The following is a 13663-nucleotide window of genomic DNA, read 5'->3' as shown; positions in this document are numbered from 1 at the left end:
AACCTACTTTCGAGTACGCACCGGCGCCTGTCGGATCCCCTCCTGTGTTTGCAAAACACGGTAGGCGTCATCTTAACTGACTGCTTTGTGAGTCACGTCTCAGGTGGGTGGGTTTCCAGGGACTCGCTATGGCCCCTGCTGTTCCTCCGCTCCGCTTTAGGTGAGTGTTCCCAGCAAAGCGTACCGGGAAGCGCCGGTGCAGCCGCGCGGCGCCTCCGGCGAGAGAGTGGCGCTCCGCGCCGCCGTCTTGGCAGCGACGCCCGGCGCGGCCGCAAATAGCCGAGCGACTCAGGGCGCGCGGGCCGCGGCGTCGCGCCGCCATTGGCCGGCGCTGCCTTGACGTCACGCCCCGTATAAATGCGGTCGGCGGCTCCCTCCCGTGAGTTTCCGAACGAACAGTTTTGCTAGCGAGTTTGTTCCGCAAACCGACGAACCTCTCGAACGACCCCCGAACGACAGTGAAGATGCCGTCCCAAGGAAATTTCAAGAAGATCTTCGGCAAGTCCAAGAACAAGGTCAGTAGTGGCGCGAACTGGCAGCAGTTGCAGTGCGGTGGTTACCGTTCACGCGTCGTGTGTCTGCCTCGACAGAAGCCAGTGGTGTCTTGTGCAACTCCTCCCGACGATAAGTGACTTATGACTCTCGAAATTCTTTGCGTAGTGTTTGGTTTTCAGTTTCGTGGCTTTCTAAGCGGTCTCTCTTTTCTCCACTTGTTTTCGTGCCACATTCCGTCAACGCCTTTTCCTTAAAGTGACTTTGTTTCTCTCATCGTATAATTTTCACGTTCTTCGTCCTCTACGTTTTATGAAACGTCCCCTTAGAAAGTTTAATGAATTACTGTGCTGATAAACCTCTTACATTATTTGATTTTCAAACAGCTGAGCAGAACTGAACGTACTCAGACATTTCGCTCTTTACCTATTCTGATCAACACTAAACTGATAGCCAATATTTTTAGCGCAACGCTATCTGACTTTCAATAACCCCGACAAGAGAATGGCCCTGACTAATATTAACCTATACCTTTCACAAATCACTCACCTCACAAAAATCTTCGTTACTCGAACTGCTGCAATACAGCGAGCGCCACTACTGCCAGCTAAATAAAAGATTCAAACTACTGAAGGCACTAACTAATGATAGGTATACTTAGCAAATGAAAGATTTTGATAGAGAACAAACAATGTATTTATGATATCCAATATTACAAATTTACTCTTTCTGATGGACACACGTCCAGATCGTCCGCTCTCAAAACTCCGCCACCTCTCTCCCCACATCCACCACTGCTGGCGGCTCGCCTCCAACTGCGCAACGCTACGTGCTGTTTAACAGCCAACTGCCCAACACTACAATAGCATATAATCCAACAATGCAAACCAACCACAGCCATCACACAGCACAGTCAGTGATTTTCATATAGAGCGCTACGTGGCGTTACCAACATAAAAACCTAAACAGCCTACTTACAGTTTTTCTACAAAGACTCATAGCGTATCGAAACGGGGATCTCATAAAATCGCTCCATTCTTTCTGAACAATAAGCTAACATATCTGACTCGACTCGAATCGTTGCTAAATAGTAATTTAATTTCTTTGATATCTGTATTGCTTGCATTGACTCTGTAAATTTACATACATTTAAGTTTATGTGTGTCGTCTAATGACAGTAGTAAGCAGCGATCTTCATTCTGGCACACTCTTTATTTACAAGTCACAGAACATCTATACAACAAAAGAGTTTAGATGTCGTGTCTTACAAAGAATATTACTAACCAGAGATATAAATGTCCCGACGACTTCAATTTCCACAACTCCCAACTTCCTCCCTACTCTCGTCAACCTCCAGGGGGGTGACCAGTCTCGTGGAGCGATGTAAACCATCTAGAAGTAATGGATCTCGTTCCTCACAGTTTAGGTCTGCAAACTGTAGTTTATCTCCCAGTCGAATGAGTCCGTCTTAGATGAGTAGTTGAAAGCGTCAAATTTTAGTCTCGTGTAATCGGTTTCCCGTTCTGGAGTGCGTGGAATTCTCGCGTGAATCAGCGACGTTGATCCAGTAAGTGCGTGCACCTGCGACCTCGATTGCTGTCAGCTCCCCGGTAACTTTATCTTAGTGACGTATGACGTATGAAGCGAAAGACCAAGCCGGTTGAAAGAATTAGTCTTCAGTAGGACCTGAATTTGGAAATATCTATGATGGTGGGAGATATAGCAATTGACATTACATGTTTTATATTCCTTCTTTCTACCGGGAAGTTATGACGAGTATTTGGAGTACGAGATGGCCAACAATCTCTGCGTGTGTAAACCATGGCGGTCATTCGCATCTAACAATCGTAGATTGGTTCTGATTGACAAGAAGTCCTCGTGTTAGGTGATGCGCTGGGTTATCATTTCCAGGACCACGTCTCCTATGACTAGAGGACGTATATGTATGAATTGCAGATGAAAGCTTCCATCGATTCGTATCACCAAGGTCACTGCAACGTCAGTCGACAACACTGCATGGGTAATGTCGTACCCTGATAAAAGTGAAGAAATATCTTTGTAATCATGCTTCCAGAAGTGCACCTATGTTCTCGCTGCTAGCCAGGTGAATCACTGCGGGTGTACAGATCTGTGCCGTGCAATCGTTCCGAAGCATCGCAAAATACGTGAATCTGAGCGTCGAGATCTTTGGTAGTTGATATCCATCGTCGGATACTAATGCAAGACAATTGACGTAAAGTGGACACCTAAATATTCCATTGTGTTGCCAGATTGTTGGGTATCAATTCATTCATTCCCCTACACCAGGTTGCTTGGAATAATTGTTTTTCCATGATTGACACAGGAGAGAATAGTTCTTGTGGATCGGAAAATTTAGAAACAGTCTGTAGTAGTTTCCTTTTGGTAGTAGGTTCATCAGATAATTTTTCAGACATCATCCGTGTAAATGTCCATTGCTGTGTTCCAATATACGTCCAAAACTTGAGTAGATGTAATAATCTGTCATTCTTCCGTTCTCCATATGTCCTGTAACTGATCGGAAGTAGTTGCCCATTTCACTAATTGAAAGATCAATAAGGTCGTTAGTTCTTAATACACAGCGATAGCTTCACTGTCGTCATCTGCACCAAATGCAAAGTCATCCATGAAGACATTGTTGGCTAGTATCTGTGCGGCGAAGGGAAATGCGGTGTCATGCCTAGAAGCGCGTTCTTTCAGCGTCGCCGGAAGCAGGTGTGTACCACATGCCAGGCCGAATGGAGGCTTAGTGAAACGGTAAGTCGTTACTTCGTTCGTCGTATGGTAGTTTTCGTGACTATCTTGAAAAACTTTGTGCAGTATAAATCTTGTCAAATCCCTGTCGTCTTCGTGAGAGATGAGGAGCAGAAATGCTTGCGTAATATCGGTAACAACAGCCACGAGGTGTATTCGAAACCGTATGGGACAAGCTAGTATTTCTGGCAGGAGATTTGGTCGCTCCTCTAAAGTTTTGTTGAGAGAGGGTGCGTTGATCTCGGGAGAAGACGCATCAAAAGCGATCCTCAACGTTATTTTACGAAGTTTCTCCTTCCTAACTGCACGATGTGGAAGGTAAAATATGTTGTTACTTGGGTGAGTTCTACATGATTCTTTATAATGTTGACCTACGTAAGACGGTGGTAATTGTCCCCTCAGGAAACGTTGCTAAGAAGTCTTTAATGTGAACTTGGAGATCTGCTTCCTGCTTTCATTCGGTTAGTAGAATATAAAATCATATTTTGTTTCTTGGGAAGACGAACGACTCTTCGGTGATCCTGCATAAGGTAAGACTCCTGAAATTCGTGAAGGAGGACAGAGTTTTTATTAGTCTTTACCGCGTCATGAAGGGCATTTATTCCAATAGTATCTAGACCCCAGAATCGTCACAAGAGGCCGTCTGTGGGCATTTGAGTCTGAAGTACAAAGTTAGAGACGGCAGATCTACAGCCACTGAGGATCCAGCCGAAGATGGTGGGAAACAGAACAGTGGATTTAGAAATACGGATCGGTAAATCATCAGTGACAATCTTCTAGTAGTGATCACTACCAGTTAACAGATAGATGGGCACATCTTCTGGGGAATCTGTCTGTGTATCAGCTAACTGCATTTTGCATGCATGTGCTACATCCTTAGTATCTTTGGCCTGAGGCATGAAGTGGCGGTCCCTCCCATATGTGTAGAATTAGTCCACACCCCTGTAATTTCGAAACTGACAAGGCTACGCCGTCGTGAGAAGCTAGACGAGATTTGAACGTGCGAACACTTAGTTGTCGTTGGTCTAGGATGGGCAATTCCAGATCTTCTGTTAATGACTTTACTATGAAGAATGTTTGGCTTCCCTTGTCTAGCAAACATCGAGTGAGTTTTCTTAGTCCTGTTGGTCCTACGAAGTGCACCTAAGCAGTTTGCAAGAAGGTAACCGTGGGTGTAGCTGCGTCTATGTTACTAACAACAGTAATGTTGCTTTCTTACACGTCGTACCTTCGACGCATATCCACTTACGATGTCGTTTTTTTACATTTAGTGCAAAATGTCCTACCCTTCTTCCCGCAACCGTGACACTTCATGTCCTCTGTTCAGTCATAGAAAACACCGGTTGGTACTTTTCAAATTCTGTTTGCCTTCCGTGAGGTCAGTAACTTCATTTCATTCTTGAGCCCAATCGCCACGTTCTTCGCAAAAGACGCAAAATGGCCGTAGTTTTTATTGCGCTCGACTAATTTTTATTTCTGATTAGCGCGGACATGAAGAGCTATAGTTGTGGGAGTGTAATTCGCCGTTTTGTCACACCGGACCTTCTGCGAAGCAAGCGCTGCGCTGCGTCTACTCCCTTTCCTATAAATTCCATCAATTGAAGTATGCCCCCTTCTGAAAGACCGGTTTGCTTGAAATGAAGGAGGCAGCGTCGGTAGATATCATCAGGAAAAGTTCTGAGAGTTTTTAGTGCCAGCACGCGACACTACTCTATTCAAGCGTTGTAACTGACGGTTTCTATCAGAGTTTTTCCGTGTCAGACATCGTGAAGTGATTGCAGTTGTCTAAGCGGATTAATATAGTGCGTCCAGAATGAGATTTTCACTCTGCAGCGGACTGTGCGCTGATATGAAACTTCCTGGCAGAGACGAGATACTGGCAGAAGTAAAGCTGTGAGTACCGGGCGTGAGCCGTGCTTCGGTAGCTCAGATGGTAGAGCACTTGCCCGCGAAAGGCAAAGGTCCCGAGTTCGAGTCTCGGTCGGGCACACAGTTTTAATCTGCCAGGAAGTTTAATATAGTGCGTAGTTGGAAAACAACTAAAGGCACTACAACATGTGTGGCGTGATAATTTAGTTAAACTTAACTGCGTGCGCACGCGGCTGTCTCGGGAAGAGTTTGACTCCTGGTGTGACAAGTCTCGTGGTACTGCCGCCTGAAGAATCATGTTGTCACAGCAACAGTCGTGGAAGTCACCCGGGCTTCCGAACCAATTGGAATGACAGTAGTAAGTAGCGATTTTCATTGTAACACACTCTTGATTTATAGTCACAGGATATTCATACAACAAAAAAGTTATGTCTTACAAAGAGTATTACTAATCAGAGATACAAATGTGCCGATGACTCCAATACCCAGCAGTGCAACACACTGATGGCCGAAATGGGCTAACTACTTATTTTCAGCAGGAGACGTACATTGTGATCAGTTCTGCTGCACGCACGCTTACATATTTGCCGATTGTGTGGTAACTATCATACGATTTGGCGTCCACATTATACCGTGTGTATCACGACACGATTACATTCGTCGTTTGCTGTTTGCTCATCAAATAGCATACCTTCGTGGACGTGTCCACTTTAAAATGGCTGTGTATCCGAAACTGGCGCTTGGTGGTTTAAAGAAATGTTGACCTGCCCAAATAAACAATCCCCGCGGAAACAATGCCGTCTTTCGTGAGCCAGTGACTCGTCGAATACCATGTTCCGTCTGCGTCATATAAAGAACACAGCGTTTACACAAACAGGCACCAGCCCAGTAGCAATTACGTGTGCTAGCACACTTTTCATCATATTACAGTTCCGTTCAAAATCTTCTCCCAGCCAAAGTTGTGCAACACACAAAGAGCCACAAGCATTAGACGGTATATGGCACTTACGACTGTAAATTAATGAAACTACTCGCATCGCCAACTGAGTCCACTGAGAAGTGCGGCGTTAAAAACGAGTCGGGCCATCCCGAAGAGTGTTCGCGTTGCTGGCACGCGTTCAGAATCTGGTTTTCCAGTGTGTCACGTCCGCGTCGGAGGCTGCAGCGGCGGCAGAGGACAGGCGGCGCCCTCCCTCCCCCTCCCCCCCCTCCCCCCCCCCCTCCTCACCGGCTCGAGTGTGACGTCTGTTCCGATGCGGGACGTGGCGCTGGCTTCTGGGGTACTGAGGACGTCTCGCACCGGATTTATAACTTCAGTTGCGAGTAAAATGTATGTTTGTATGGGTGGCTATGTTCGATTACGTTGGCACAACTGAAGAAAGATATCTGAGTAATTCAGACATGCGCTGCTAGATTCGTTGCCATTCGGTTCTATCAGTACGAGAGTGTTTCACAAGTGCTGTACGAGCTAAGATAGGAATTTTCGAAGGTAGAATACGATATCCAAACGAAAGTTTTGAGAGGAGAATTTGCGAGCAACTGTAGACCTCGGACGTTGTTCTGTAGTTAGGACAAAATGAGGAAGATCAGGACACGCAAAGAGTCGTCATTTTCCTAGCTTCGGTTGGGAGTGGAGAGAAAAGTTTAAGACTATCACTATTCCGCAGTACCTTCCGCCATGTACTGTCCGGTGGCTTCTGTTCCCAGATGTCGACTTAAAAAAGGTAGAACCACCGGAGAGCTATTTCGTTGGTGTCACTCTGAATTTAGTCTCTGAATAAATTTATTAGAGGTTTGTCGCCGTGTCACTTGTATATTTGTTTTGATTTAAACAGCCCAGTGAAAACTAAAATTAGCTATATAATCGGTCGCTGTTCAGCGATTCTTAACACGTAAACAAACAATGGAAAATGCAGGATGGAATGTAATAATATTATCAAAAGGAAAGTTGTTACTCACCATACAGCGGAATCCTGAGTCGCAGATAGGCGCAACCTTCCCGCCAGTAAGGCCTTAGCCAAAAATACATCACACACACACGCTGTATGATGAGTAGCAACTTCCCTTCTCATAGTATTGGTAAATTAAATAAACTTTTGTTAAAGGCAGGATACTAGAAGTATTGACTTGGCAGTGACTTCTCGAAGACGGTAAGACACACACACACACACACACACACTGTTGGAGATTGGCAACTGCGTTGAATTCTCAGATTTTGTCGGCGACTGCCAAATGCGAAATTTCATTGGAGACTATCCAGTGTCAATGACGGCCTGACAAATTTGTTGCAGTGACGTCCCATGCAGTTTGCTACGATAGGGCGCAAAAACGTCAGAGAAACAATATGATCTTATTTCAGATTCACAATAGTATTTTTTCCATCATTTCTTACTCCAAGAAACCTCCCTATTAAGCATACATGGCACTTTGGCATCTAGAAAGTATTTGTGGAGCTTCGAATGCTTCTTTATGCGTTTGCGTCGACTGAACATACCCTTTTGCTCCAAACTAATCTCGACAGCAAAGCACATAGTCTCGCAGTGCGTAATTTTTTTTATGTGTTGACGCTCTTACGTTCTTCTAAGTAAGACGACTCAGATTTGTTAATCAGTTGTTGTGGCTCTAGCTGCAGCCAACATCCAAAAGTCTTCGGTTTTCATCTGCCGCTGAGGAAAGCCTGCTGTCCGGCACAACGAAAACTGCCACTCCTATCTTTCGTCCACTGCTTTCACTCACCTCGTCAATGACGAACGACTCAACTATTCCAGGAGTACCTCATCAACTGTATCGGTATCAAAAATCATTAAAACATCAGCGCACACTCCGCTGCAGAGTGAAGAATCTCATTCTGTATGGGTATTCTTTTAGTTTGCTTACTAATGTTACCCTGGCCGCTACTTAAGTCGGATGGTAAAATGCACGACACTGGACACGCGTATGCTTTACAAAATAGCGCCTGCCGCGTTTCTGCAGGCGAGTGCCAGTGCCGTCTGCAGTAGCAGGGTGGAGGCGCGGTGTCCGGCGGGAGCGGACGCTGCCGGCTCGTACACGCCATCGCCGTGCCGGGCCGGGCCGGGCCAGCGACCGCCGCGGTAGCAGCACGCGTGGCTCGCGCAGCTGGTGACTCTGACGTCGGCCGGCACCTCCCTGTGGCTGCGCACCGTCTTAGAGGTCTCCGTAAGTCGTCTTTCAACAAGATAATACGGGACCTCGTCATTTCTACCCCGTTGCATTTGGAAATGGAACATGAAAATGAATTGCGGGCAAGTGTAGGACGTATGAACAGTGCAGTTCAAAAAATGGCTCTCAGCACTATGGGTCTTAACATCTATGCTCATCAGTCCCCTAGAACTTAGAACTACTTCTACCTAACTAATCTAAGGACATCACACAACAGTGCAGTGGTTTTATAAAGACTCCTTTTATTACTAGGCTAATTACTGTTTAGCTCTACAGGGCCTTTATACTGAAATGTTTCCCCACACCACCTAGTATTGTCTTTCTATTTGTGTGAGTAACTGTATGTTCACTGTTGTGCGTAAATACATACAGCGTACACAGGGCGGTGTGTGAAACTGATAGCGATTACACGCTTCCGCTGTTGTAGAAATCTGCTCCAGATGCTGCAGATACCGTGTTGAGCTGAAAGTGGTAACCAAAGTACGGAGAAATATTCTTCGGGGCTCTGTTGCATAGCAATCAGATTGCTTTCAGTTCTGAGAAATGTCCAGTTACTATTGTGGATTTGAATGATCCGTGAAGTGACTTCTTTTCCGAAGAAAACATCGAACTATTTCACTATAACTGAACGCTCCCGTCGGAACTGTTCTCAGCTGGTGTTTATTAGTAAATCACAATAGCAGTACATCGCTGGGTGTATAATAAGACGTACCTTCTTGAAATGAACAATATTTTATTGTTCTATTAACTGATTTCCTTCCATATGCACTTATATTTTACAATGTGAATCAAAAACTCGCAATGGCGTCGATTTTTTACATCACAAGATTGGCTCTCCTCCCCTCAAATTACTCTTAACAAGAACAAAAGACTCTATATCCTAAGAATAATTATGTGAGCGCTGACCGCCACAGAATAATAAACAATATCTTTGTCTCTCTCTCGCACTGTCACAGCAAGTTACGTTGCATGATACATCATAGTTTGCAGAGTATGTATGTAGATGCAGATGAGCTGGCAGTTCGAAACGACTACCGTTCAGAGCAAAATGACGCTCCACATACAAAGTTGCAGTGTGTCCCCGTCTCCAACACAAGTCTCGTAGAAATAACAGTCGGTTGGGAGCTGTTTCGAGTAAATTATTGTTCCACAAGTTAGGTTTGGAGGCAGGGTACCTGGGCCGCGCTGTAGCCTGCAGGCAGTGCGCGCTCGGGCGGACGGAGGGACCCGCCCGTGCCTCGTGCTCTTCACTCACAGGCGTCCGCTGTGCTGCTGCACGGCTTGTAAACGTCCCTCACCTCCCACAGTCGTTATCGTTTCAGACGAGATCAGATCTGTAGTGCGGCCTGCTGCCCGGTTCAGTTCGGCGCCTGCTCCCTCTGCCGTGCTCGCCGAGTAACTCGCGGTTTTCGCGTGCTTTCCTCACACGTCTCCATCTCCAGACGATTCAGAAGCTCAGCGCTGACTACCTCGTTTATGTTTCCAGAACTTTACTTCTTCCCTGTTCGCCTAGTCATTTATTGTCTTCAACTGCGGAGAACAGCTGTTGCCGTACAGTGTTTCTGTGACTTCATCCTCGACATGCAGTACCCCTTTTGGACGTCGTGATTACGTGTTGTTCTAGCCTTACTGAAACTCATTTACGTGCGACTACTTCTTACGTTTTCTCTATCAGATCCTTCCATTAGTGCGTACGATTTGCCCACGCTAGAAGCAAACCGCGCACTGTCACCATCAAAACGGAGGTCATTCAGTTGTAACACGCACTCTTCCTCGTGTTTTCCAGTATCGGCTTCTGATAACTTTCTCTAGCAAGTCTTCCTGTGTACGTGATGAACTAGAAGCATTTTCCGACATCTAAATTTAATTCCTACCAGAAGGGCAGTTGCTGCTGGCTTCCGACTGTGGCTTATTTAACAGAAATTTTGCTAAAAACATCAACAGTTGAAATTTATTACTCCATAGACCAAACAAAAACATTTGTAGTGTACAAGACCGTACGAATCGTAGACTAAAAGCCTTGCAGTTTGGGAAATTTGCCTGAATTCTAATCAAATTGAGTGTTGCCATACACTTCACGATTTCCTAGTAGAAAGTCATTTTACTTGGGACGAAAAAGTCAAGAATAAAATTAAGGAACATCTGAAGGGATTTGGAAAAATTTCAAACAGCTGGATTCCCAACGGCATGGGAAAGACTATAATTCTCGACTCGACATAAAGTGTAAACTAAAACAAGTAGCTACTCCAAACTTCCAGTGACTAAGTTACAGAAAACAAATCATTGTCACTGATATGTTTGTGGCTAAGCTTAAAGACGGAGTTTGCTGTCAAATAAAGCTGTAACAAAGTTTATTACCTGTCTCGTACACATATATGTGCGAAAAGACTTTTCCTTCTTACACATATATAAACAATAAATCCAGAAACGAAGTACACAGCGAAAGTAATTTGAAACTGTCTTAGTATTGGGCCAAGGGTGATTCTGCACCACTCTCCATTGTTGCCAGATGTATCCAAGATCATAGCTGTGACGTCATTCAAGATGGCAGATTTTGGTGGGAAGTTTGAATTTTGGCGGGATGATAGGTCAATTGGGCTACCTCCACTAACCTACCCTCCCTCCCCCAGAAAATGGCAGGAAGTTCAAACTCCAACAGGATTATGCATCACACCACGGTTGTCTCTAGTAACCTAAGGATATGGAGGGAAAATAGGTCAACTGCACTACCCACACTAACCTACGTCATCTGACCGCCACCTCATCCTCTGGACTCGCGCCAAGTTTGAATTTTGGCAGTAAAGAAAGGTCATTTGGGCTATCTCTACTAACCTAAGAAAATGGCGGAAAGAAAAGCTGTTTGGACTAACCTAAGTCACCCAACCGCCACCTCTTCCTACGGATTGGTGGGAAAAGGACTCAGCCTGCACTGGGCTGCTGGGGAGAGGACAGAGTGTATTTTATTTATTTTGGAACAATTTATTTAGGGACGGAGTATATTTAGCACAGTGATACAGAACACATGCTCTGACATGCCATACAGCATACAGACCGGCAAACCATTTCTAAATAATGCAATACCTTTATGTCCAGAGAGCCAAACTACCCATAAATTGTCAAAATAATAATCCATCTAAAAGAATCTGTAAACATGCTTGCTAATCGTCAACTGTCTAATTGATGCACGAGTCTATTTTTAAACAATTAGAGGTGGCACCACCATCCAGTGTGTTCATCTCGAGGTCTGGACTCCGACTGACCTAGTACACAGTACCACCACCTGAGGCCACTGTCGTCCATTCTGTTATGTAATCCGAGATGGCATCCGTGACGTGACATCAGCTGATGACACAAGTACCGTTATCCGAGATGGGGGCAAACAGTGTGTTCACCACGAGGTCTGGACCTACTACACAGTACCACCACCAGAGAGCACTGTCATCCATTCCGTGATGTAATCCAAGATGGTGCAGGGAAATGGTAGGAAAACGACTCTCCATGTGCTGCACGTAAGTTTTTATTTTGCAGGCAGTGTCTCCATTATGAGAACTAGACCCCAACTGACACAGTACACAGTACAGAGGGGAGTTGCTGTGTTTGCCAGTAGCACACACCACTCCTCTCCTTGGTTACTGATCCACAAGCAGGAGCAATTGGTGCTCCTGTGGGTCAGAAGGTCACTATCTGGTCTCTTGCAGGGTACAATAGACTCTGAGGCCCTCATAAGTTATATTGCACAACTGCCCTGACCATTTCTCCTACTGGGCGAGTCCAGTGTCAATAACATCTTATGAGGATCGAACTATGCTTGCCTCAAGGGTCGATTCTTGAAGAATCTCATGATGTCTGAGGAGCAGTGGATCCTCAACACTGGCAATCCCACTCTTCTCTCAGCAGCTACTGAGGCATCCACTTTTTTTTCTGCTGTCCAGCCCTTGCAGAGTCAGCACAGCACAGTGGGAAGCAGTTGATGACTTTTATTCCAGTGTCCACTTCCCACTGTTGAACCACATAATGGGTGAAGGATTGCTTAAACAGAAGCCACTGCAATGGGTGGGCAGCAGCTGGTGGTGTGATAGCATCCAGGAATATGTGGACCATATCACACGGGTGGTCCATCATAACACTGACTTATCCACCACAAAATCTTTGGGTCATCCCCGGTTGTAGCCTGTACCTTGGTGGAATGATGGGTGCCACTCAGCAATATGGGACACATGTATGGCTCTTCTACATTTCAAGTACCACCCAGAAGCAGACAACCACACAGCCTTTCGAAACATGAGAGCCATGGCTCGATGCGTAACTATGTAGAGCAAGAAAAGGCCATGGCAAGCGTTACTGAACCTTGTCAACATTTCCATTTGTTCGACGAAAGTACGGGAAGCCATAAGGAGGATTTACAACAAACAAACGACCTATAGCAGCAGTGCTGAATTAGAGGTGTGCCAAACAACGCCCACAGACATGATCAAATGATGGCAGAGCACTTTGCAAAGACCACTGCCAATGTCAGGGACTGTCGGACGGTTTGCCGCTAACGTGCGACTGCAGAGAGGAGCAAGTTAGACTTCAGATCCGACAATTCTAAACCCTATAACTGCCCGTCCTCCGTGTAGGAGCTGGAGTCGGTACTGTCTGAAACTAGTAATACGGCGCTCTGTCAGGATCAAATCAGATACTGCACGCTTCGACATTTGCCAGCAGCGTCAGAGAAAATCGTCCTCGAATTTTTAATTTGATGTGGCAGACAGGTCACTTCCCCAGTTCGTGGAGAGAGGGAATTTTGATATGACTCCTCAAACCAGAAAAGGACCGCACATGTCCCAGTAGATACCTACAGTGGCTGGGGAAGGTGTCTTACTGCTGGATACCAGGACACATGGGTATAATGGGGAATGAAAGGGCAGATGTAGTAGCGACAGAAGCAAGTTAGTTTGGTGCGCATTTACTCTTGCTATTGAGATACAGAGTCTTGCGTCAACGCGAGGTTGAATGCCGACAGAGAATAAGAAAAACCCACAACTCGGCTGTGGCGCACCTCCTTTCAGCCACATCGACGGGACGAGGTCTTCCTCACTCGTCTTCGCGTAGACCACAGTTACATCACTCAGGGCTTCGTGCTCCAGCGAGAGGACCCTCCAATGTGTGGTGTTTGTGGCGTACCGATCAGTGTGTGCCACATTTTACTAGTTTTTTTTATTTTCAGGCCAGAGGATAGACGCAAATTTTCCGACAGACCTGCTCTCTTTTTAAAAGGGACTTTGTGTCTTTCCAACAAATGTGATTAGAGTTATAGTTTTCTAAATCGTCCAACATCTTTCTCAAGATTTTCAAAAGTTGGTGTTAA

At 45.6% G+C, this 13663-nt stretch overlaps 1 protein-coding gene across 5 annotated transcripts in view; it reads left to right on the top strand.

Moving 5' to 3' along the window:
* LOC124545731 (NAD(+) hydrolase sarm1) overlaps positions 1–13663 on the top strand; it is an 875530-nt gene that overhangs the window by 427171 nt on the left and 434696 nt on the right. The window contains exon 1 of one of the 5 annotated variants that reach the window (XM_047124697.1): positions 374–515. The exons of 3 other annotated variants lie outside the window; for them this stretch is intronic. In XM_047124697.1, coding sequence (XP_046980653.1) covers positions 465–515 — 51 coding nt within the window. In that variant the 5' untranslated portion in view covers positions 374–464. Of the gene's footprint in view, positions 1–373; positions 516–13663 lie in introns of those variants that run through there. One more of the 5 variants, XM_047124713.1, reaches the window with a different exon arrangement.

This window comes from Schistocerca americana, chromosome 1, assembly GCF_021461395.2.
Source record: "Schistocerca americana isolate TAMUIC-IGC-003095 chromosome 1, iqSchAmer2.1, whole genome shotgun sequence".
NCBI classification, from domain to species: Eukaryota; Metazoa; Arthropoda; class Insecta; order Orthoptera; family Acrididae; genus Schistocerca; species Schistocerca americana.
The sequence above is the reverse complement of the archived record's forward strand: the minus strand, read 5'-3'. Positions and strand labels throughout refer to the sequence as shown.